At 39.8% G+C, this 24522-nt stretch overlaps 1 protein-coding gene across 1 annotated transcript in view; it reads left to right on the top strand.

The window, feature by feature from the left end:
* The window catches only part of ZW10 (zw10 kinetochore protein), a 32035-nt gene extending 16757 nt beyond the window's left edge, over window positions 1-15278 (top strand). Inside the window, exons 9-16 of the mRNA XM_059068593.2 lie at window positions 662-844; window positions 3739-3977; window positions 6313-6384; window positions 8457-8626; window positions 9465-9595; window positions 10447-10578; window positions 11379-11581; window positions 14676-15278. Coding sequence (XP_058924576.1) covers window positions 662-844; window positions 3739-3977; window positions 6313-6384; window positions 8457-8626; window positions 9465-9595; window positions 10447-10578; window positions 11379-11581; window positions 14676-14796 — 1251 coding nt within the window. The 3' untranslated portion in view covers window positions 14797-15278. The remainder of the gene's footprint in view (window positions 1-661; window positions 845-3738; window positions 3978-6312; window positions 6385-8456; window positions 8627-9464; window positions 9596-10446; window positions 10579-11378; window positions 11582-14675) is intronic.
* Window positions 15279-24522: the final 9244 nt, after the last annotated feature.

Below are 24522 nucleotides of genomic sequence, written 5' to 3'. Positions count from 1 at the left end.
TTTGTGTCAGCTATAGTAGCTACTATGTGACGCTTTACTTTTTGGCTTCTTTTTAGTGTTTCCTCAAACACTACAGTAAGCACAGTGGTCCCCCTTTATCTCTGGGGCTACGTTCCAGTTCCCCCAGCGAAGGCCTGAACCTGTGGATAGTACTGAACCACATATGTACTATGTTTTTTCCTATACTAGTGGGCAGGTAGTGTATATAGCATGGATATGCTGGACAAAAGGATGATTCAAATCCTGGGCAAGACAGAGCAGGACGGCACAATATTTCATCACGCTACTCAGAACAGCACACAGTTTAAAACTTAGGAATTGTTTGTTTCTGGAGTTTTCCATTTAATATTTTCAGACCATGGTTGACTGTGGGTAACTGAAGCCAAGGATAAGGGGGGACCTACTGTCTATTTATTTTAAAATGTTTGCACCTTTACTAAGCAGAGTCAAAAACTTCTAATGAAGATACTCTTCCTAATGAATTTAAGGCTAGAAAAAATGAATAATATTTTTATACCTAGTAATTGATGGTTTTTTCTAAAACTTAAATGACCAGCTGGTCCTTGTGCTTTCCTATACATTGGATTTGAAATTTTAATAATGGAAAGGAACATATGCATTTGATTCTTTTCCTTTTTTTTCTCTTGCATTTCTTTCTCAGGTCATACAGTCCACTGAAGAATTTGAAAATGCCTTAAAGGAGATGAGGTTTTTAAAAGGAAATACTACTGATTTGCTGAAATATGCCCGTAACATCAATTCTCATTTTGCTAACAAGAAGTGTCAGGATGTGATTGTGGCAGCTAGAAACCTAATGACCTCTGAAATTCACAACACTGTGAAGGTATTGGGGGGTTACAGGGTGTTGTTACCTTGTATTAGGAAGCAGCTCATTTTTGAGATGATTATGGTACAGTGGAAGAGCACTGACAAGTTGCTGAGCTCATGGAGGCGAGTTATTAATCTTCTTAAACATTAGTTTTCTCATCTTTAAAGGGGTACTAATTCCTACCTCTTTTATAGGGTATTGTGGGGTCCAGATGAGATAATGCACATAAAAGCATTGTATAAATTAAAAAAGTCTACATGAATGTAATAGATTACTGTTGCTGAAATCAGAGAGTGTATCAACCTATAGAGTTTTCTCAACTTTATCACTTGAATTTTTAGTACACAATTTCTTGACAGGTATTGTTATACCCAGATATTATATCCTGTTGTGAAATGTTGACTTTATTGCTTACGCTCATAGAGGTGCTAGTTTTGAGCTTAATAAAAACAAACAAAAAGATGTGATCTTTGTATGGTATAAACAATTATCTGTAAAAACCGTGGACAAATTAATTTGCATTGAGAGTAATTTACTCCTTTGACCTTAGATAATTCTGTGTATTTTTTTTTAACATCTTACATATATGAAATAATATTTGACAAATGTAAGGTGTTACTTAGATTAAAAGAAGACACACACTAAAGTAATCCCTTAATAGAAAATTCCTCAGCCATTTATCTGTTATCGCTGAGAGGACTGCGCTCTTCCTCCCTCTGTCCTTTCTGTCAACCTCCATTTTCCTGGGGGTAGGTACCCTGTTATAGTGTCCACTTCAGTACAATATTAAATTAGCCATTTGAGGTGCACAGATATTAACACATTTTGATGTAATCTTGGGTTGTTAAGGGAGACGAAATGTACTCAGTACCGGGAACTGGGCTGCAGGTTTTTTTCACGTGAATATCACTTATGTCACTCTTGTGCACAGAATCCAGTGGCTTCCCATCTCATTCAGAGAAAGACCCAGTAGCCTTGCAGTGGCCTGCACGACCTCCTGTGCACTGTCCTCTTGTTGCCTCCCTGACTCCATCTCCTATTGCATTCCTCTTCAGTCACTCTGCTCGTTTGCCAGGCCGACTTGGCTGCAGAACTTTTGAACCTCTTTTTCCCTCCGCTTGGAATATTACCACAGACTTGCGCCCTTTCCTGACCACTCTTTTAAGATTGTGACCTCCCACTATTTCCTGTACTCTTTCCTTGCTTTATTTTTCTTCATATCACTTATTATCAGTAAATATTCTGTATGAATTATTTATTATTTTTCCCCTCTAGAAAATAAGCTCTATGAGGGCAGAGTTGGTTTTGTTTTTTTTCCTGTTTGTTTTGTTCCTTACTGTTTTGTTTTACTGTGGTATCTGTAGCATCAAGAAAATACCTGGTGCATACTACTATGTACTTAGTAAATATTTGGTAAATGAATTAATATATATCCCATTAACTCTGTTATAACTCCTTGTTATAAATAGGATTGTTACTAGATCACTTTGTGACTCTGGGCTAAATCTTTTAACCTTGCTGGACCTCATTTTCATCTTCTGTAATATGACAGAATTGAACTAGATAATCTCTGAACTCCCTATTCAACTAGTTCTGACATTTTATAAGACTGTATTTTCCCCGCAAGTACCCAAATCCTGATGATGTAGCTTCCTCTAGATCAGAGTTTCTCAGCAGTGCCACTGTTGACATTTGCGGCCAGATAATTCTTTGCTCTGGGGGCCTGTCCTGTAGGATGTTTAGTAGCATCCCTAATCTCTACCCACTAGATGCCAGTAGCACCTCTCCCAGTTGTGATGTTTATATTCTCATTTAAATGTCATAACAGCGCTATGAAGTAGACATTATTATACCATTTTACAGATGGCAAGTCTGATGACGTAGACATTTTTATTGGACTTGGAGCTTCTTCTGTCAGAAATTTTCCGTAGAGGTCCAGTATGTGCAGAGCAGAGCTGCTCCTCTTGCAGTAGGAACCTGCTGCTTCCGCCTGCTTAATCTCTCCTTTTATTGGCCCCTGAGGCATCTTTGAGAAGCAAGGTTTGAAAACCATTATTGTAGTGCAGTTTCTTCATATTACAATGGGAAAATTGAGGTCAAGAGAGGTTAAATGACTCTGTTAAAAGTTAGGGTAGAAAATATCACTGATGTTTCCAAACTAGAAGCCTAGTGTTCTTTCCTTTAGTCTCGACCAAGTCTGGGAATTTTCATTCTGTATAAATAAATGTTAGGGAAGCTTTTTTGGTTTTTGTTTTAAGAGCAGTATAAGCTAGCCTGAATGTGTTGTTTCTTTGAGTAAGCCAACACATGTTTCCGGTGGGAAATAATTTGTTTAATGACAGTGGAACACAAGTCATACTGGTGTGTGTTAATCTAATAGTCTAATCTGAGAAAGAGGATTTTTGAAGGTCCTTTCATTTACCTAAAATCTTGGGCCAGTTTCACAGCTTTGCTGTTTCCACCAAGAGTGATAGTGCACAGAAGAACTAGAAGAATGGCACGGTAACGGGATTGCTTATTTCTTTTTTTTTTTGCGGGCCTCTCCCTTTGCGGAGCACAGGCTCCGGACACGCAGGCTCAGCGGCCATGGCTCACGGGCACAGCCTCTCCGCAGCATGTGGGATCTTCCCGGACCGGGGCACGAACCCGTGTCCCCTGCATTGGCAGGCGGACTCTCAACCACTGTGCCACCAGGGAAGCCCGGGATTGCTTATTTCTTATGACGTGCTTTCACCCACGATTGAGTAGTCGTCAAAGTACTGCCATGTTTACTCAAATCTTTTAATTATTCTGTGGATCCACAGCTTAATCATCATGGAAGCAACTGGTATCTTATTCCTCACTGTATGCTTGCATTTGGAGTATTCTGAGGACAATGCATTTTCTTTGTTTCTGTATTTGACTCCTAGATTACTCCTGCTTCTAAGATAAGTGTGCCAGATTTACCTAGTCCTGCTGAGGATGACAAGCTACAAGTACAGAAAGTGTCCACGACTCAGTACAACGAAGTGATGAATTTAGAGCCTGAAAATACGTTGGACCAACATTCCTTTTCTTTGCCCACATGCCGCATCAGTGAATCTGTGAAGAAATTAATGGAACTCGCCTATCAGACTTTACTGGAGGCAACAACTAGCAGTGATCAATGGTACGAGTTCTGAGTCCTCTGAAAATGGCAATGACTTGGTTAAATGTATATCTAAACCAGACATTTATTGAGAAAATTAACTAGAATTCTTTGGGTTTTCTTATCTTATTAGTTAATTTTTTTCCCCTAGAGAATAATATAGTACACAGGTATGTATTGATAATTAACTTTTATTTACAATAACATACAACCTTACGACAAGGTATGAGAAATAAAAGCATTGTATGGATGGACAAATGGGTTTGACATTAAAAATTGTTCATCACTTTTAACAAAAAGCCCTTTAATTTTTGTTTACTTTTAACTTTATTTGACTTCAGTGATATTACATGAGAAAGTGCTTGTGAAGAACTTAGAGTGCTACCTGGGAAATAATTAATACTCAGATGTTTATCAGTATTGGTGGTGGTGGACTTAGTGATAGTTGTACCATCTGTTTCAGCATGCTCTGGCCCTTTAGCTTAACGTTCGTTTTACCTTTTGAAACTAGGCCCTAATTAATTTACATTTTAAATGTTAATTTTAAAGCAATAATAGTTTGTTGGGCAGCCAAAGGTAGAAGGAAAAGAATGGAATGCACCAAAGTTCTGATTTCTCCCTTTCAAGAAGATTTCTTCTAATCAATATTGTATTCAAGGTACCCAAACTTAATCCATATACTTGCACATTTGTACTGAATCTCTTTTTGTTTAGTAGGCTCTTCCCCTATGCCTAAACTTTATAAATTGAGGAGAAAATGGTAGCCAGTAGCCCAAGTTGATTATAGAGCAGATATACAAAAGCTTCTTTAATTTGGATCTGTGTGTAGTAGTATTTTTACTTTTCATCCTCATAGTAGAAAACAGTTTCAGTTAGGGCTTGACTTAAATTGCGTCTTCCGATGGGCTTCTGGAGTTGCAGTTTTTATCTCCCTGTACAAACTAACCCCTTTATTTCATTCTGCTCTAGAAAGAACATGTTCAATAAGATACTTCCATGACTTTAATGAATCATTATATTCACAAGTCCGTCCAGTTTTAAATCTAAGTAGGAAGAAAAATACATGTAAAAGGAATTAAGCACTCCTTTGGCAGAATAATATAGGAGTGACTATTTCATTACATGGCATTCACCTGAAATGTACCAGACCAGAAGTTAGGGATGCAAGGCAATTTTTCCTAAGAGAATACCAAACTATATATCTATATATCTATATCTATATATCTATATATCTATATATCTATCTATCTATCTATCTATATATATATATATATATATAGGCAGTACGTGGGCCTCTCACTGTTGTGGCCTCTCCCGTTGTGGAGCACAGGCTCCGGACGCGCAGGCTCAGCGGCCATGGCTCACGGGCCCAGCTGCTCCGCGGCATGTGGGATCTTCCCGGACTGGGGCACGAACCCGTGTCCCCTGCATCGGCACGCGGACTCTCAACCACTGCGCCACCAGGGAAGCCCCCAAACAATATTTTTGTATACTGAATGTCTATGGACATTCTTCCCACCAAAAAAATAGTTTTAACAGGATAAACAAAAACACAACTACATTACAACAACTCACTTTTCCTATTATCAAACTTCAAACAACAACACATGCAACAAAAATAACATGAAATAATTTAGTCAGGTATCATAGTAATCAAGTTGTAACAGTGTTTTGGGGTATAGTGACCATGACTAATTTTAAAAAATTATTTGTGAAATTCCTGTGATGTATTCAAGGTACATAGTTTAAGATATTCTTATGTAGAAGTAAGCTACACAAACCTTATATTTGCTCTTCCTAAGTGCTTTTTAATAATAATCTTTAGGTGTTCTAAGACCAGATTTAAAGGGCAAGAAAACTTGAGGCTGGATTCTATCCTAGAAATGTTGATTCATCTCCTTGCATTGGGGTGAGAAGGAGGGAAGGTGGAGGCTGAAAGGCAGGCTGGTTCCGACAGCACCAGTGAGTGCCTTTATTGATACCTTGCCCTTTGCACAGTGTGTCAGTGAGGAGGTGACATTTGCTTGAGGCTTAGCTCCATTTGTCACTGAAGGGGTACTCTGGGTACTGGCAGAACACAAACTGATAAATGGAAAAGAGGCTTTGGGTTGAATGCTGCTATTCTTAATCTTATTAATGGGTCCAGGTTTTTAGACCTGCAGTCTAGTCAGTGAATACCAGCTGAGAATCTATGCCATGTAGAGGAATGGTGTTCTCAGCAGTGACCAAGGCAGCTGTTCTCTCCAGCTGTAGTTTTAGCTGCTGACTCTCACTTCAGGTGCACTGAGTTTGAATGTTTTTTCTCATTGCCAATATATCCTTCTGCATTTCTGTTGAAACTGTGTTTTCCTTTTAGTGCTGTTCAACTTTTCTACTCAGTGAGGAATATCTTCCATTTGTTCCATGATGTTGTACCAACATATCACAAGTATGTGCCACTGTGTCTGACTTCTGTGTAATATTGTAGGTCTAAAATGTTTGTGAGACAGGTTAAAACCAGTAATTTTATATTCCCACCAAAGATAATTGGTTACTAAAATTCACAATAAAGTGCAGTAAACATTTACATTACATGTTTGAAGGGCATTGGTCATTTATTAATAAATTAATAAGGGTACTATAATCTTGCAGTATAGTAGGTGACACAGATTTAAAGACTCAAAAGGACTTTACCCTGTTACTGATGGTATTTGCAGAACTGCCTCACTTTATTTGGTTACAAAACAAAAAGGTCATCCATCACTCCATATTGCTATCCAGTAAACATCCCACATTTTCCCTTGGCATTCATAGCTTTGCAGACTTAATACTACAAGAGATTGCTATTTAACTGTCGATCAGCCGCTTTTAGCAATCTTAAGCTGTATTTACCTAATGTCTTGGTTTTTAAAGGTTTCTCTTAATATTAATCTGAGAAGTTACTCATAACTTTAAGCCTCCAGGAGTTCTCTCTGTTATCCAAATTAAGTGTTTTGGACACCTTTTACAAATGTTTTAAATAATATGTCAACAAAGCTATTCCTTAGTCAAGGACTCTGGTTTCGAAGAAAAAAATCAGTTTATTGTTTGTAGTATTTTTTAGTTCAGATTTTTGAAAAATTGAGATGTTTTTAAGTAGGGCCAGTTATTGTTTTTGTTCTAAAAGACACCTTATTTATTGTAAACATTTTAATTTGTATTCTCTTTGCCGTGGCTTAAAACTTTTATTTCACTTTCTACTTAGGTAAAGGAAAAAAAACACCTTCGGGTCAGTTAATAGCCACGTCCTTGGGGATTCAGAGACAGTTGGCTTAGGGGTTTTCATGCTTAGAAACATTTTTCACACTGGTGTGGAGTTAGATTTGCCTCTTTTTCCCCATTGTATGATCTGGGAACTTTATGCTAGACCAGTGAGTGGTTTATAAACTTCAGTGTGTGTCAGAATCACCGGGAAACCTTGTTAAACTACAGATTGCTGGATCCCATGCCTGAGGTGTCTGATCAGTAGGCCTGGGGTAAAGCCTAGAATTTTTAACAAATTTCCAGGTGATGCTGATGTTGCTTTTCAGGGGACCACACTTTGAGAACCACCGTTCTAGATTAGAGTTTGCAGCTTTGGCAGTATTTTAGACTCTTTTATGGACCTTTAAGAGTATATATTTGCTTAGGCCCTACCCCTAGAGATTTTGATTTATAGGTATGGTTTAAGATTCAACACATCTCTGTTTTTTAAAGCCCTACGATGATTCTGATATGTAGCCCAAAGTGAGGACAACTGTCTTAGATTGTTAGTTTCCAATTTTGTATATTCTAGCCTGACGTTGAATTAGCAAACTAGGAAGTATTAATTGAATGACTGCTAGTGGATATGTAGCAGAGGTATAAGGACAAGATCTCTTCCCAAGCTGGGTAGGTAGACTAATACGTGCAGAAGAATTAGAGCAGTGATTTTCAATCTTTTATGAAAATTTAAAATCACATGGGAAGATTTTAAAACATATAAATGTCCTGGCTTCACTCAGAGGTTGTGATTTAATTTGTTTGGGGTGAAGTCTAAGCGTCTCTATATTAAAATTTCTCAGGTGACCCTAATCTGTAGCCAGCTTTGAAAACTAGTGAATTAGAAAATAGTTGAGTGCTTCATTATACAAATGAAATGGGAATTTGGAGAAAGGGGAAGCAAACCTGTATTTCCACAGACTTATCAGTATTGGATTTCAAGGGAATTATTAGGTACAGCTATGCCAGGTTTCTAGTATAAAGAGTTGACACAGGGAAACATCTTGATTCCCTTGTTCTTTTTTGTTAATCACTAGGATAGTTTCAAAGGATAAGGTCCCATGCAGGCAGAACAACCTCAGTGACTGAGTGGGAGTGATGAGGTTATGCCTTGTTATGTACAGCATTTATACAGTAGACAGTGAGAAGCACCTAGAAATACATTAAAAAAGTAACTTTTCATCAACCCCAACTTCAATAACAGGAGATTTCTCTCTTTTCCTACACTTCCTCCTGACCTAGGGAGAACCTTCAAAAACTGCCCCAGTTGGCTGCCATTCACCACAACAACTGTATGTATATTGCTCACCACTTGCTGACCCTCGGGCATCAGTTCAGATTACGTCTTGCCCCCATTCTGTGTGATGGCACTACTACTTTTGTGGATCTTGTACCTGGCTTCAGGAGACTTGGTAACTGATACTTTAAATTTAGGAAGCATATTGATATTGCAGCTTATCAGACTAGAATCTTTGTAATTTATGAATGCAGCAGTTAGAAATTAGGTGGTGGTCCTGAGCTGTATTGGAAAGTGGGAGGGCATTTAATTTGCAGGTGTTCCCGGTTATTTAGTTTTATAAAGTGAATGCAGTCTTTTGAAAGCGTCACTTTTTCATGATGTGATTTCGTGTTACATTAGTGTTCCAAACTGCATTGCTGGTGTGCAGTGAATTCACCAAATCAGAGTTATGTCAGTAGAGTGACACGTACTAAGATGTAGTGTGACAATTCTGTTAGCATTGTTGGTAAGAGCTCACTAATGACAGTGCTTATTCTTTTGCAAAACCTCAAACTAGCTCCCTTCTCTTCCCCCTCCTTTAGCTTTACTTCTGATTATTAAAAATCAAAAGAAATGAAATGTGGGGTAAGTCAACAATGATAGCCTAAGAAAAGCAGAGAATCTATATGATTTACTTAGCTTTTCAATTCCTGACTTTTCCCTTAGGTGGTGTAGATATATCAGAAAAATAAGCAGTTACTTCTACTGTATAAGCAGTTTTTCTTATCTGACTCTGGACAAACTGTTGGAAACGACTTACTATCCTGAGGGTAGGCGTGGAGGGACCGTCCAAGAAGTGATGTCTCTAGTAACTGAGGGCAACCTTATGATGTTATCTATCTAACAAGCAGTTGTTTTGAAATAGGCAAAATCAGATATTTGTTTCATGCTTGTCTCTCCTCTTCCACCCTGGTTTTACACTGTGTAATTGAACGACTTTTAGAATTCTTTATTCTCTTTTCTTATTATAGGGACAGAGTGTTTTTTGGCCCAAATGCGGGCACAGAAAGGAGAACTTCTGGAAAGATTATCAAGTGCTAGAAACTTTTCAAACATGGACGATGAGGACAATTATTCTGCAGCAAGTAAAGCAGTCCGACAGGTGGGAGGCTGTTGTTGCCTCTGGAATTTGTACTCTTTCTTTAGATGCTCCCCACCTTGTTCTGTTTTTTTGTTTGTTTGTTTTTTGTTTTTTGTTTTTGTTTTTGTTTTTTTTTTTTTTTTTTGTGGTATGTGGGCCTCTCACTGTTGTGGGCTCTCCCGTTGTGGAGCACAGGCTCCGGACGTGCAGGCTCAGCGGCCATGGCTCACGGGCCCAGCCGCTCCGCGGCATGTGGGATCTTCCCGGACCGGGATACGAACCCGCGTCCCCTGCATTGGCAGGCGGATTCTCAACCACTGCGCCACTAGGGAAGCCCCCCACCTTGATTTTTAAGCGGCAAAGAGTATGTAACAGGTAGCTCAGTTCATTCCCCATAACACGCATTGGAAAATGTAGCTACCTTTTACAGTCTTGTTTACTCTCTTTCCCTTCCCCTACCCCACCAAGTCAACAGAAAGCTATCTTCCCATCAAGCCACTAGTGATGGGAATAATAAGTCTGTCATAGCAAGTATTTAACCCAGGAACTTAGGTTTGGGAAATTTGAAATACTATCTTTCATCTTAGAAAAATGCCTCTCTTTCCTAAGTGACTAATCTTTTTACTAGTTTTCCCATCCTCAGAATAAGTCACTTTTTCATCTAGCAGAGATATCACTAGGGTGAAATATTCAAGAAGCACATGTTCTTGATTACTTTACCTCACCGTTATATAATACCTCTTCTCCCATACACACACACACACACACACACACACACACACACAGAGGCATGCACACAATAAATGTAAATCTAGAAAAATGTGAGTTGTAACAATCTCTCTTCCATGTAAATATCTGTATTCTTCTGACAGGTACTGCACCAACTAAAGAGACTTGGAATTGTGTGGCAGGATGTCCTGCCAGTGAACATATATTGCAAGGCTATGGGGACTTTACTCAGTACAACAATTTCTGAGATCATTGGCAGAATCACTGCCCTAGAGGTAAGGGCCATTAGACATCTCACCAGACTTGAGTTGCAGTTCTTGTTCCAGATTGTCACTTTCCTAAGGAAGTGATGTTGAAGTCTCATTTTTTTAGTCAACACAGATGGTAGAAGAAATTGTTCATGTTTCATGTCTAACTCATTATACTGTTATTTTTTTCACTTTTATCTTAATTCTGTTTTGCTGGAGACTTGCTAATCTCTGTCTTTCATACCTATATAAGAAAGTAGGATTATGCTGCTTCTCCACCTAGCATCCGTGTAAATTATGAATGAGGAGGTTGGAAATGGGGCAGTGCTCCCAAAATGTAAAGTATGAAGTCATATATACTTAACATGTACGTGAAGTAAATAATTTAATTTAGTAAAGTGAAATGCAGCCTTGTGCAGGTACCACTTTACCAACACACTGGTGAGGTTGGGACTATATGTGTGATCCTACAGGAGAGTTGCCTGGACTCTGCCAGCTGATACCTCTAAAGTATAGATTGGCTAAACCCTTGGGATAACACTCCCTGCTTTGCAGCAAACGGCACCACATTCTATTGGAGAAATGGCTTTTTTCATGCAGGCAAACTAAATTACCGACGATCTGTTGAAACATGTTTTGTGTCATTCTAGCTTTAGGAGTATTGTCAGAACTGATGAAATCTGGTGTCCAGTAAGGTGTGCTACATTGGTTGGAAAACAGCTTGCTGTGGCTGACCCCCTGAATAGTAATACACCAAAGATCTGCTTTTTACTTACTACTAAGCTGGCCCAATTCTGTTCTGTTGTGTTCCCTTTGTGCAAAACCAGGACATCTCTACTGAAGATGGTGATAGATTGTATTCCTTATGCAAAACAGTGATGGATGAAGGACCTCAAGTATTTGCACCTCTGTCTGAAGAAAACAAGAACAAGAAATATCAAGAAGAGGTTCCGGTCTACGTGCCAAAATGGATGCCATTCAAAGAGTTGATGATAATGTTACAAGCCAGCCTGCAAGAAATTGGGGATCGGTGGGTAAAAGCCTTCTATAGGATTTATATATCTCTTCACAGCTATAAAAGAGTATTATTGAGAGCAGTGCTTCTCTCTGTTTCTTAATATTACTCAGGAAAGTTCCATATTGAGTAGCAGTAGGTGGGGCCTTTGCATGGTCTGTCATAGTGTGGATCTCATGACCACTTTCTCATATTTGATAACGTAAAGACTTCTTGTTTCTATTATTTTGGTCTTGAAAGTGTTGTTTTGTCATGCTGCACGTATGATCTTGTACTTCTTGCACTTACAAGGAGTGCAACCATCTGACACCTGGATGGAAATTCTTGCCCATTTTAATGAACAGTGGATGCATTTTAAGATTGGCTTTGATATGTTAACAGAGAAGCGACTTTTATCCGTAAGAATATTCAACATCAAACCATTGTTTGATTGACCAGCAGTTTTTCTACAGGGAGTAAAGTAGTTTTAGAGATTCAGCACCACACACGTAGAAAGGATTCATCTTTTCTTAAATATAGTAGATGGTGTTTTCTCTCAATACCATCAGTTAATGTTGCTGTACTCTGTAATTGTGTGCTATGTCGTATCATACTGAGTGTGTGAAGGTCATTAATACTGTGCAAAAACAGGATAGATGTGGGCTAGTGATACATCCTTGGATGCTTTTATTATTGTCTTGGTATATTGGCCTCTCACTGCTGTGGCCTCTCCCTCTGCGGGGCACAGGCTCCGGACGTGTAGGCTCAGCGGCCATGGCTCACGGGCCCAGCCGCTCCGCGGCATGTGGGATCTTCCTGGACCGGGGCACGAACCCGCAGCGGACTCTCAACCACTGCGCCACCAGGGAAGCCCTTGGTATATTTTTAACAAGCATGCATACCTTGTATAGGGAACTCACCTCATTAAGGTCCATATTCATCCCTATAGCTACTTGTCTATCTACTTTGGCTTGGTTTATTATAGATGCCCAATTACATTCGACTAGTTGTCCTAGATGTGTCTGAGTTGTTCCCAGCAAATACTATCCATTCTAAAACAAGGTAAATGAGATTGTTTTGCTTGAAAAAAAAAATCACATCAAAATACCTCTAACTACATTTAGTATAAAATTTGATTTATTCATTTGTTATTTACAAGTCCTTAGTGAGTTACGTCTTCAGGTAAGACTCCAGAGGGCAGCAGATAAGAATTTTTCTTTCTCCTGTTAAAGGGCCCTCTTGCAGCCCAAGAATGATCGTTAATTGTTTGTTATGAGAAAAATTACAATCCTGATATATCTCAGCTTCTTTTCTTCTGCCTAGGAAGATTTTTTTTCCTCCTAGAGATTTCAGTAAATATAAGGATAATAACTAATTGAGAAAAATTTTTTTAACCAAGGAAACTATCTCCAGTTGTGTAGTTTAAACATTTAAAAATTATAAAATATACATATGAAAGAGTACAGTATATATAACATATATTCACAGTTTAAATAAAAAGAGTGAAATAAATGTTCATGTACATATTGCTCAGCTTAAGAAAAATATTACTTCTACCTTTGAAGACCCTTATGTACCCTTTTCCAAATCGTCCTCACCAGAGGGGTAACCACTATCTTGACTTTTGCGTTATTTATCTCCTTGCTTTTCTTTATAGTTTTACCACATTTGCACATATCCCTAAATGGAGTCTTCTATAACTTGCTTCTTTTGTTCAGAAAATTCTTTTGTGAAGGTATCTGTAGCTGCAGTTCATTTTCACTGCTGTATCATATTCCATTATATAAATATTTCATAGTTTAAAAAAAAACTGAGTTATAGTTAACATACAATATTATATTAGTTTCAGGTGTACAACATAGTGATTTGATATTTTTATACATTATGAAAAGATCACAGCAGTGAGATCAGTTACCATCCATCACCAAAGTTGTTACAATATTATTGACTATATTCCTCATGTGTATGTTACATCCCTGCCCATGACTTATTTATTTTATAGATGCATATTTCATGGCTTATCCTGTTGCTTCACATTTTCCCCAGTATTTGGTATTATCAGACTTTAAAATTTTTGCTACTCTAGTTGCTATGACATGGTAGCTCATTGTCATTTTAATTTATATTTCCCTAAATTCTAATGACATTGAGCATCTTTTTAGTGATCATTTTTCTTCTATTGTAAAATGCCTGTTTATATTTTTTTTATATTGGGACTCTGTGTGTTTTTCTTTTTGAAGTATAGTTGATGCACAATGTTATTAAGTTACAGGTATACAATATAGTGATTCACATTTTTAAAGGTTATACTCTCTTTATAGTTATTATTGGCTGTATTTCCTGTGTTGTACAATATAGCCTTGAGGCTTATTTTACACAATAGTTTGTACCTCTTAGTCCCCTACCTCTAGATTCCCCCTCCCCGCTTCCCTCTCCCCACTGGTAACCACTGGTTTGTTCTCTGTATCTCTGAGCTATTCGTATTTTTTACCCTTTATTCTACGGGGTTGTTTGTGATTTCATATGTATTTTTTTATACCTATCCTTTGTCAGTTAAAATGTGTTGCCTGTGGTTCACTTTTTAAAGTAGTTATAGATCCCATTACTCTGTATAACCATGTGAGGACGTGGTCATAATTGTCAAGTTCAGACGGGCTTAGTGCGTATAGAATGAGGGAGAACAGTTTTATCTTCCTAACTTGGTCTCTTCGTCTGTCTATGCTGTTACCGAAATGCAGCCAAGCAGCAGAAGATGTCAAAGATACGGACTGGTAGATTCGTAAAGAAGGGGAAGAATGCCAGAATTTGTTTTATTTCCATTTTAAACAAATGCACTTTGGGGATCAAATACGCAATTAAAAAATCTGGCTTAGGGCTTCCCTGGTGGCGCAGTGGTTGGGAGTCCGCCTGCCGATGCAGGGGACGCGGGTTCGTTCCCTGGTCCGGGAGGATCCCACATGCCGCGGGGCGGCTGGGCCCGTGAGCCATGGCCACTGAGCCTGCGCGTCCGGAGCCTGTGCTCCGCAACGGGAGAGGCCACAACAGTGAGAGGCCCGCGTACCGCAAAAAAAAAAAAAAAAATCTGGCTTATACTTAATAGGAAATAGAAATTGTGTTTTTCATTTTGCAGGTGGGCAGATGGAAAAGGGCCCTTGGCAGCTGCGTTCTCTTCCAGTGAAGTAAAAGCTTTAATTCGTGCCTTGTTCCAGAACACAGAAAGAAGAGCAGCTGCCCTTGCCAAGATTAAATAGCTCCATCTTCCTGAGAAAGCCGCGTCTTGAGCAGGTGGTTTCCTTTCTTGGCGTAATTAGTCTTTAAAGACTTCTTGGAATCACCCGTTGGTTTTGGTGAACTGATATATCATGGAAGTTTGATTTCACCTAAGAGCGCCTTACCTCCTGGCCTGTATGAGGCTTTGTTGTAGAACTGGATGTTAAGATAAGATGTCAAATGAAGCACCTCAATTTGTTGACTTTGTAGCCACCCTCCCTTGATAAGAAACTATAGGGTGACATTGGTTCATGTTGCTTCCAGGGCCCTCTGGGAACTGTATCCATTGAAAATATAAGCCCTGGCCTTGGATCAAGGAATCCAGGTCATTCCAAGAGTCAGGATAAAGAATTTGTGAGAGATGGGAGATATATTTTGGAGGGCAAGGGAACCATAAATTGGTCTTGCAGGAATTAAGAAGACTTCCTGCAATATTTCTTTCCAATAAATAATCCTTTTCAGAGTTAAGGGTGAGTGTCTTTAATAACATGGGAACTTTGACAAAAGAGACCATCAAGTTTTCCTATCTTTTGTGCCATTCTTTTTATCAACATTTATGATCCTCACAGAGGACTCAATGACTTACCATCTTTCTTCATGACACTATCTGATAATTTAACATTTCTTTCAGTATAAATTTTTGGCACTTTTTGCTATTTCAACTAAATTATATATTTTTTCTGGCTGAGCCACGTGGCTTGCAGGATCTTAGTTCTCCCACCAGGGATTGAACCCGGGCCCTCAGCAGTGAAAGCAAGGAGTCCTAACCACTGGACTGCCAGGGCATTCCCAGACTAAATTCTATTTTATTGGTTGGATTTTTTTTTTTTTTTGTCTGCTCAAATTCCACTGTTTCTGTACCTTAGCAAATGGCAAAGGTTTTAAATTGCAGTGTTCCTTCGGTATGTATGTGCCATGAGATGCTAACTCTGGGTTCGGTAGCCTAATCTTTTATTTGGTGCATGTGGGTAATCCTTCAGCTCAACCTTCTGTGTTTTTAACTCTTTGCAGCCATTGGAGGTTTATATTCTATTAAAATTATTCTCTGTAGGACTCTGGATTGTCTCTCTTCACCCTGAAATGTGGAATTCCGCTTATGAAAAGAGGGTAAAGAGTGCGATCTTTGCGTGCCTTGGAGGAGATGCTGTCTGGAGGCTGTTTTCAGTACAGTGGGCCTGCTTCCTTAGGCTTCAACCCCTGGTCCCTGGCACACATTCTGCCTTCACTTTCTTGTTCTTAGTTTGAGCTCAGCCCCTACATTCTGGTTGCTTAGTTTTTCTTTTACCTATTTAGGGGTCATAGAAGAATGAATTAGAAAGAAGATTGGTTTCTTTTTATAAGAGAACTCAGCTGTGGTTAATGACAACCTCTGTCTATACTCAGCATATCCTACTATGAGAACGCACAGAAAAAAGACTTGCCTGAACCAACTTCAGTTGTTTTTTTTTTTTTTTTTTTGTGGTACGTGGGCCTCTCACTGTTGTGGCCTCTCCCGTTGCGGAGCACAGGCTCCGGATGTGCAGGCTCAGCGACCATGGCTCACGGGCCCAGCCGCTCCGCGGTATGCGGGATCCTCCCAGACCGGGGCACGAACCCGCGCTCCCCGCATTGGCAGGCGTACCCTCAACCACTGCACCACCAGGGAAGCCCCCAACTTTAGTTTTTTGAGAACAAAATAGTTGTCTTTCTTGAGAGGGGAAAGGGACCATTTTCACAGGTGAAGAAAATACCTGTTTTTGAAAATCCACACCATTTCAGGTAGCATTCTTTCTTCAACAATTGAGAGAATGGGGAACTAAGAACAGAACTGAAATAAATGCATTGCAGCACTGGTACACACATAGCAGATTTCTTTTGTCCATAGAAGCTATTCCTGTAGCTTGACAGGTAGAGCAGTTGGGGGGTGGGATCTCTTGTAACTGAAAAGCACACTCCTCTCTCCTTCCCTTCCCCCATTAGCACAGAAAACTGCATCATAGTTCTGAGGCTCTGTAGACTCCATCCCTCGGGACTCCTTCTTGTAATGAATAGTTAGTATGTCATGGCACACGGAGTGGGCAGACTCCATCCTCTTCCCTGGCCAAGGCAATTGACAGCTGGTGGTTAAGTGGATATTCGTTCTGGTTAGGGACGAGCCATCTGACTTCGCAACATGGGAGTTGGGTCTGGCAGCTCTTACAGGGACCTTGAAGGTACCTATTCAGATAGGGAACCTGAGACGGAATGGGAGGGGAACCTTCTTCCTCTAGGAAGAGCGTGTGGATTGTGTGAGTAAGGGAAATTTCCGAGGCTTGACTCATTCGGTGGATCTGTAGGCCAATGGGAAGAAACCTCTTCCCAAATTACACCCAGAACTATACAAATGACTGGGAAATGAAATTCTAGAAAGGGTCCCCAAGATATTAGTAAAAAGGAACGTTTTTGTTAAAAAGAACCTAAACCCCTTAGGTGACTTGATAGTGGCTGCTGTTACATTGTGGATCCTGAGTTGTTGGTGACCCATTCTTGGTCAGTTTTGCACTGGATTTCTCTCTGAAATGGGGATCCTCCAGATAGCGTCTTTCCTCAGGCCTGGGAGCAGCTCGAGGCATCTAGGCCTAGTCTGTGGAAATGGAAGCAGGGAGCCTGTCCATTTTACCCTGGGCTTACATTCTGGCCTTGATCAGTCCAGTAGGGTCATCCAGACTCTGCATGCATCTATATTATAAACTGTGACATATCACTGAACGATCACTTGTGAATAGATGAAACAGTATTTTCTTTGATGAATAACATTGTTAAAAAGGATATGGATAATCCTCTTCCCATGCCTGCAAATACTTAGCTATCACTTAAGGCAATGACTCCCAGCCTTTTGTGGGGTTTCGTTCTATCGTTTATGTGATTTCCGAAGATGATGTCTATCTTCTGAAAGTTCTGAGAGGTACACACACATCCTCTGGGGCTGTTTTTGTTATAAGAAAACTGGCCCAAAGGAGTAGTTTGCCCAAGCTCCACAGCTGGTTTGTGCCACGGAGAAATGAAGGCATGTATAGGAGTGACTTCTTAGTGAAGGAGGTAGCTGTAAATTCAGGAAGGAATAAATCTTTTGGAAATTGCCTCACATATAAAAAGTCTTGGCACAAAGTAGCCTTTTTAAATTGGGTTTTGATGCCCACGTTCTTCCTAATCATGGAACTGATTTTGAACATTGGTTTTGTGATAACTTCCTCCTAAAAATAGGCATTTAGCTAAAGCCTAAAGTTTCCTGAAAGTTACAAAGCCCCAATTTTGAGAAGTTTTTCAATCACACAGTGTAGACAGAAATTCCTCTCCTTGTCATGAGGAGTTTGGTTGAGAAGTTTGTGATGTCACGTGATATAACTGGAGCTAGCCTTAGATGTCTCAAAACCATGTTATGAAATCTCTGCCTCAAGTTTGGGGAGGAGGGCAATGATTCTGATGAGCTATGTATAAGTTCTGCGCTCCTCAGGAATCGGGTGCCCCAGATTTCTTGCGTAGTGCGAGAGAGTGAGGTGGGAGTGGATGGCTCTTACCTACTCCTGCTATTGAAGAAGGCACTAGTACCAGGGCCGGAGACACCTACTCCCTCCCTTGTCTCAGCTTTGTAAGTGGTTCTAAAACGTCCTACATTTATTCTACTTACATTTATTGGGTACCAGGTATTGTTCCAGTCACTCAACAACCCCCCCCCAAAAAAAAAAACCCCACAAAAATTCTTTTTCTCTGGTGATTTAAATTCTGGTGCTAAAGACATAATAAACATGAAGTAAGTAAATTAGATAGTATCTCTGAAGATTTTAAGTGTATGGAAAAAATAAACATAGGGTGATAAATCTGAACTCCTCTGGAATTCCAGGGCTGGAGGAAAGGGGAGTGAGCTGACATTCTGAATGGAGGTGAGGACACCTCCCCGAGACAGTGGGTAAGCCATGTGGATGTCTGGGTGCAGACAACTCTGAGCGGAGAGACCAGCCCTTGCAGAACCCTATGGTGGGAGGAGTGTGTCTCGTGAAGGAATAGCAGAGAATGAGGGAGAGAGGAGGAGGAAAGGTGGTGAGAGATATAACAGGAGAGGAGGGGGAAAGATTGTATAGGCCATTAGAAGGATTTTGGTTTTTTTTTTTTTTTTTTTACTCTTGAGTCAGATGGGAAACTAGTAGCTTAAAAAAAAAAAAAAAAAAAAGGAAACGTATAAAAGAAGAGAAAATAGCGTGGTGAACCCCTAGGTACCCACCACCCATCTTCAGCAATTGTGGTCATACGGCCAATCTTGTTTCATCTGTGCTCCCCGCTAACCCCTGCCCCATTGCTCCCGCAAACACACACTGAATTGTTGAAGCAAATGCCAGACAGCGTATCATTTTAAACCCAGGGCTCATTCCTGTGACAAGTCTGAATGTTGTTTCTTGCGAAGCTTTCTCTTTTTCCATCTCTCTTTCAGCCCCTGTCATCCCCCCTCTCCTCTGCTGGCAGGAGTTGTCCTCTAGCTGCCCGCCTCCCTCCCTTTTTCCCCAGCCTCAGTTCCCCACTCAAGCTCAGCCTGTATCCACTCCACTCCCATGCCCTGAACACTGGGTATTAAAAAACAAGCATCTTAAATGCAGTTGACAGCTGACTCATTACCACTTCCCCTGCACATCCTCCTTCCCCCTGCTCAGCCACTTGCTCCAGCTAGCCCAATCCTATGGTTTCTGGGTGTTCAAAAGTTGCCCAGGAAAAGACTCCTCTTGCTGATGATTTCATCAGAGAGGATATCTCCTGCCCCCTTAGAATCAGATTCTCCTGGGTTCCTCTCACAGAGAATCCCAGTAGACATGGCGACCCAGCTCCAGCTCCTGGGTGTTGGCTGGAGTCTGGGACTGCCTTGGTTTAAGGCAGAGCAACCCCCTTCCCTAAGGGGTGTCTGGGTGGAGTGGCGTCGGAAGTGGAGCAGCTTCTGGCTGGCTTCTGTCTCCCATCCCCACACTCTCTGACTAGAAATGCTGCCTCAAAAGAATATTAATTATTTTCATATGCATGAAGGGCTCCATTTATGCTTGATTACCATGCAGCATGATAAAAATTATGCATAGCATTAAGTATGTCAGGTTAACTTTGTTATAAATTGCACTTAATTTCCGTACTAAATTCTGTTCCTAAATGCATACTCTAGTTTGCTTGCCATATCCATATCTACATGATTATTATTCAAAACTAAAAAATTAGGACTTCTTGTTCACCGTCCTTTTATTTAGTAATCTTTACTTTTGTAATATTAACTTCAATCGCATTGGTCTGAAGTAGCAGTAGGTCTTTTGCCCCCTTTTTGAAAACTGGGATACTTGCTCATCTCAAGGACTATGTAACTTGGATGTGTGATGACATCTGAAGTTTCTAAGTCCCATGAGATATAATTCCCCTGAGCGTAGAACTGTGAACTCATTTGAAATCCAGGTTTTCTTTTTCTATTTTTTCACCTACCTTAGCTTTCATTTTCCTCTCAAATAGGTTTGTTCCAGCCTTTCCAGGTGGAAGATAATTCTCCTTGATAGGAATAGGGAAGCAAAATAGCGTTTGAGTTGTTCAGTTCTCTTTGTGTCATTTTTTTAACATCGCATTATCAACTTCAAGTATAGACAAATCCTTTTTGTTCCTTTTCTTTCACTGACCATCCTCTTTCCCTGTGCCCCCAAATTCCTTGAGATAATGTTTTTCATAAACTTCAGCATATTCTGGGCTTTGATTTTCCTGACACGATTTTTTCATGTCCAGGCCATTCTTATATTTTTGCTTATGAAGGGCCTGTTTTTGTTGAACCCATCACTTGTTTTCATTCACAGCCACACTCCTGTTTTTTTAATTGTGTTGTCATGTTTATTATACAGTCAGATTTTCAGTTGTGAAATACCCCCCTTCTCTTTCATTCATAGTATGATGTCTTTATTTTTATTTTATTAAGCTATAGTTGATATACAATCTGTGATTGTTTCAGGTGTACAGCTTCAGATTCTTTTCCATTATGGGTTATTATAAGATATTTAATTTAGTTCCCTGTGCTATATAGTAAATCCCTGTTGTTTATCTGTTTTACATATAGTGGTGTGTATCCGTTAATCCCATACTCCTCATTTATCCCTCCCCTTCCCTTTTCCTCTTTGGTAACCGTATGTTTGTTTTCTATGTCTGTGAGTTTGTTTCTGTTTTGTAAATAAGTTGATTTGTATTATATTTTTAGATTCCACATATAAGTGCTATATGATGTCTTTCTTTTAGAGTCTGTGGCCGTGAGATTATTTCTGGCATATTTTGGTGCTCTTTGAAATATGCTTTCCTAAAGCCAGGGCCTGTGCCTAGGCCAAATCATTTCTTCCTCCCCTGTTGTGAAATTTGCAGTCATTCTCTAACTGATGTTTTGGATAAAAAGCCCCCCTCTTTGCTTCTTTGGCTTTCTGAAAAGCGATTACTAGCAAGGCAATTAAAAAACTCGTTGGACATTCTGGTTTTTAGCAGAGTGGGACCTCTAGTAGACTTAGGTAAAGCTGAAATCCCCTATATCCCTGTGTCAACTTCTTATTCATTAAAAAAAATATCAGCCACCTCTTCCATCTGGCTGGGTGGTGCCATAGTACATGCACGTGGAGTATTATTTCTAATTTTCTGTTTCTCTTTACTTCAAGTGCCTGGTGGTTTAGCATTCACTTTATTAACCTATGAGAATTGAACTTGGGATTCCCTGAGAACTCAATAAAATCTTTCTGTTTTTGTTTTTTGCTAATTTCTGCCAGCAAATCAGTAAGAAGCAAAGAGTAGCTCATTTAGAGGAGAAGCTGACCTATATGACAACTAATTTTTTTATAAAGTTATGGTCTCGTTAAGAAAGTAATGTTATTCTTCCATAAGGCAAAAACAGTAAAAACCTGTTTTGATTTGCACTGAAGTATATTTCCCCTTGGAGTTTGCTTCAGAGTATAAGAAAGGGGCTCCTGAGAGGCCCCTGATCTTGGTTCTCTGGTTTTTTTGTTTTGCTTTTCTGGGAAAGGAGTACTGGAACTATGAGTGAGTATGTGGGGATGAAAAGGGAAGGGAAGAAAGAGCTCTGATTGTTTGCAGGATCTTTGTGGCAGCCAGTTGGTCTACTGAGACTTGGATAAGAGGAAGGGCAGAGCAGGCAGGGTTGTGGGGTGAAGTGCCAGCGTGGGCTGTGGAGTCACACAGATCTGCGTTTCATATCCAAGTCTACATTTACTTAGTTCTGTGACCCTGGACGAGGTATTTATTCTCTCTCAGACTCAGAATTTTCACTTGTAAAATGGGGTTAATAAGATGACTGACCTCACGGGGTTGCTGTGAAGATTTAATGAGATAATTTAGGTAAAACACATAGCATAGGGCCTGGCACAGATGAATGATCTGTGTTAACATGTTAACTCTAGTGGTTAGCACTTTGAGCTCAGTGCACTCAATTGAGAGTTTAATTATGTAGGTGGTTCTCTAACTAAATTGCAGCTTTTTGAGGGTAGGAGTGGTGTCGAATGCTTCTCTTGGACAGAGGAAACTTAATAAATAATTATGGATTGATTTGAATTCAGCCCCACACAAGTGTGTGACAATGTGGCCCAAATGAAGGGAGAAGTGGGGCATCTTTGCGGCATGAGCCAGAGTGTCCTTGTAAGGAGCCCGTGAGATCTCTAACATTGGAAATGTTTGATTCTGGTCCCAGGAGAGCTTCTTCCCTCGGCTGTGTGTGGATATTTATAGTTTTGTATATGTATAAAAGCCTGTTTGTTTAGAATTTATACCACCTAGAGATACAGTTCTTGTTATCAGGACTCTTCAGCACTAACTGAAGGCCTGACAGTGTCCCTGAAACACTGCCAGATTCTGCAAGTCTTCTGAAACAGGAAAGAGCCAACAATCCTAGTGCACTTGGAATTTAGCATATTTGATTTACATTCTAATTCTCTGGAAGTTGGTCTTCAGCTTTGACAGGATAACTTTTTAATTTAAAAAAATTTTTAAACTTTATTTAATTTATTTTTTTATACAGCAGGCTCTTATTAGTCAACAATTTAATACACATCAGTGTATACATGTCAATCCCAATCGCCCAACTCATCACACACACACCCCACCCCCCTCCACTTTCCCCGCTTGGTGTCCACATGTTTGTTCTCTACATCTGTGTCTCTATTTCTGCCCTGAAAACCGGTTAATTTGTACCATTTTTTTACGTTCCACATATATGCATTAATATATGATATTTGTTTTTCTCTTTCTGACTTACTTCACTCTGTATGACAGACTCTAGATCCATCCACGTCTCAACAAATGACCCAATTTCGTTCCTTTTTATGGCTGGGTAATATTCCACTGCATATATATACCACATCTTCTTTGTCCATTCATCTCTCGGTGGGCATTTAGGTTGCTTCCATGACCTGGCTATTGCAAATAGTGCTGCAATGAACATTGGGGTGCATGTGTCTTTTTGAATTATGATTTTCTCTGGGTATATGCACAGTAGTGGGATTGCTGGATCATATGGTAGTTCTATTTTTACTTTTTTAAGGAACCTCCATACTGTTCTCCATAATGGCTGTATCAATTTACATTCCCACCAACAGTGCAAGAGGGTTCCCTTTTCTCCACACACACTCCAGCATTTGTTGTTTGTAGATTTTCTGATGATGCCCATTCTAATTGGTATGAGCTGATACCTCATTGTAGTTTTGATTTGCATTTCTCTAATAATTAGTGATGTTGAGCAGCTTTTCATGTGCTTCTTGGTCATCTGTATGTCTTCTTTGGAGAAACGTCTATTGAGGTCTTCTGCCCATTTTTTGATTAGGTTGTTTGTTTTTTTAATATTGAGCTGCATGAGTTGTTTATATATTTTGGAGATTAATCCTTTGTCCGTTGATTCGTTTGCAGATATTTTCTCCCATTCTGAGGGTTGTCTTTTTGTCTTGTTTATAGTTTCCTTTGCTGTGCAAAAGCTTTTAAGTTTCATTAGGTCCCATTTGTTTATTTTTGTTTTTATTTCCATTACTCTAGGAGGTGGATCAAAAAAGATCTTGCTGTGATTTATGTCAAAGAGTGTTCTTCCTATGTTTTCCTCTAAGAGTTTTATAGTGTCCAGTCTTACATTTAGGGCTCTAATCCATTTTGAGTTTATTTTTGTGTATGGTGTTAGGGAGTGTTCTGATTTTATTCTTTTTTTGGTATGTGTTTGTTTTTTCTGCGGTATGCGGGCCTCTCACTGTTGTGGCCTCTCCCGTTGTGGAGCACAGGCTCTGGATGTGCAGGCTCAGCGGCCATGGCTCACAGGCCTAGCCACTCCGTGGCATATGGTGCCTTCCCGGAACGGGGCACGAACCCATGTCCCCTGCATCGGCAGGCGGATTCTCAACCACTGCGCCACCAGGGAAGCCCCTGATTTTATTCTTTTACATGTAGCTGTCCAGTTTTCCCAGCATCACTTATTGAAGAGACTGTCTTTTCTCCATGGTATATCCTTGCCTCCTTTGTCATAGATTAGTTGACCACAGGTGTGTGGGTTTATCTCTGGGCTTTCTATCTTGTTCCATTGATCTATGTTTCTGTTTTTGTGCCAGTACCATATTGTCTTGATTACTGTATCTTTGTAGTATAGTCTGAAGTTAGGGAGTCTGATTCCTCCAGCTCCATTTTTTTCCCTCAAGGTTGCTTTGGCTATTCTGGGTCTT

The sequence above is a fragment of the Kogia breviceps genome, chromosome 7 (genome assembly GCF_026419965.1).
Source record: "Kogia breviceps isolate mKogBre1 chromosome 7, mKogBre1 haplotype 1, whole genome shotgun sequence".
In the NCBI taxonomy this organism is placed as follows: domain Eukaryota; kingdom Metazoa; phylum Chordata; class Mammalia; order Artiodactyla; family Physeteridae; genus Kogia; species Kogia breviceps.
This window is presented reverse-complemented; position numbering and strand designations above follow the sequence as displayed.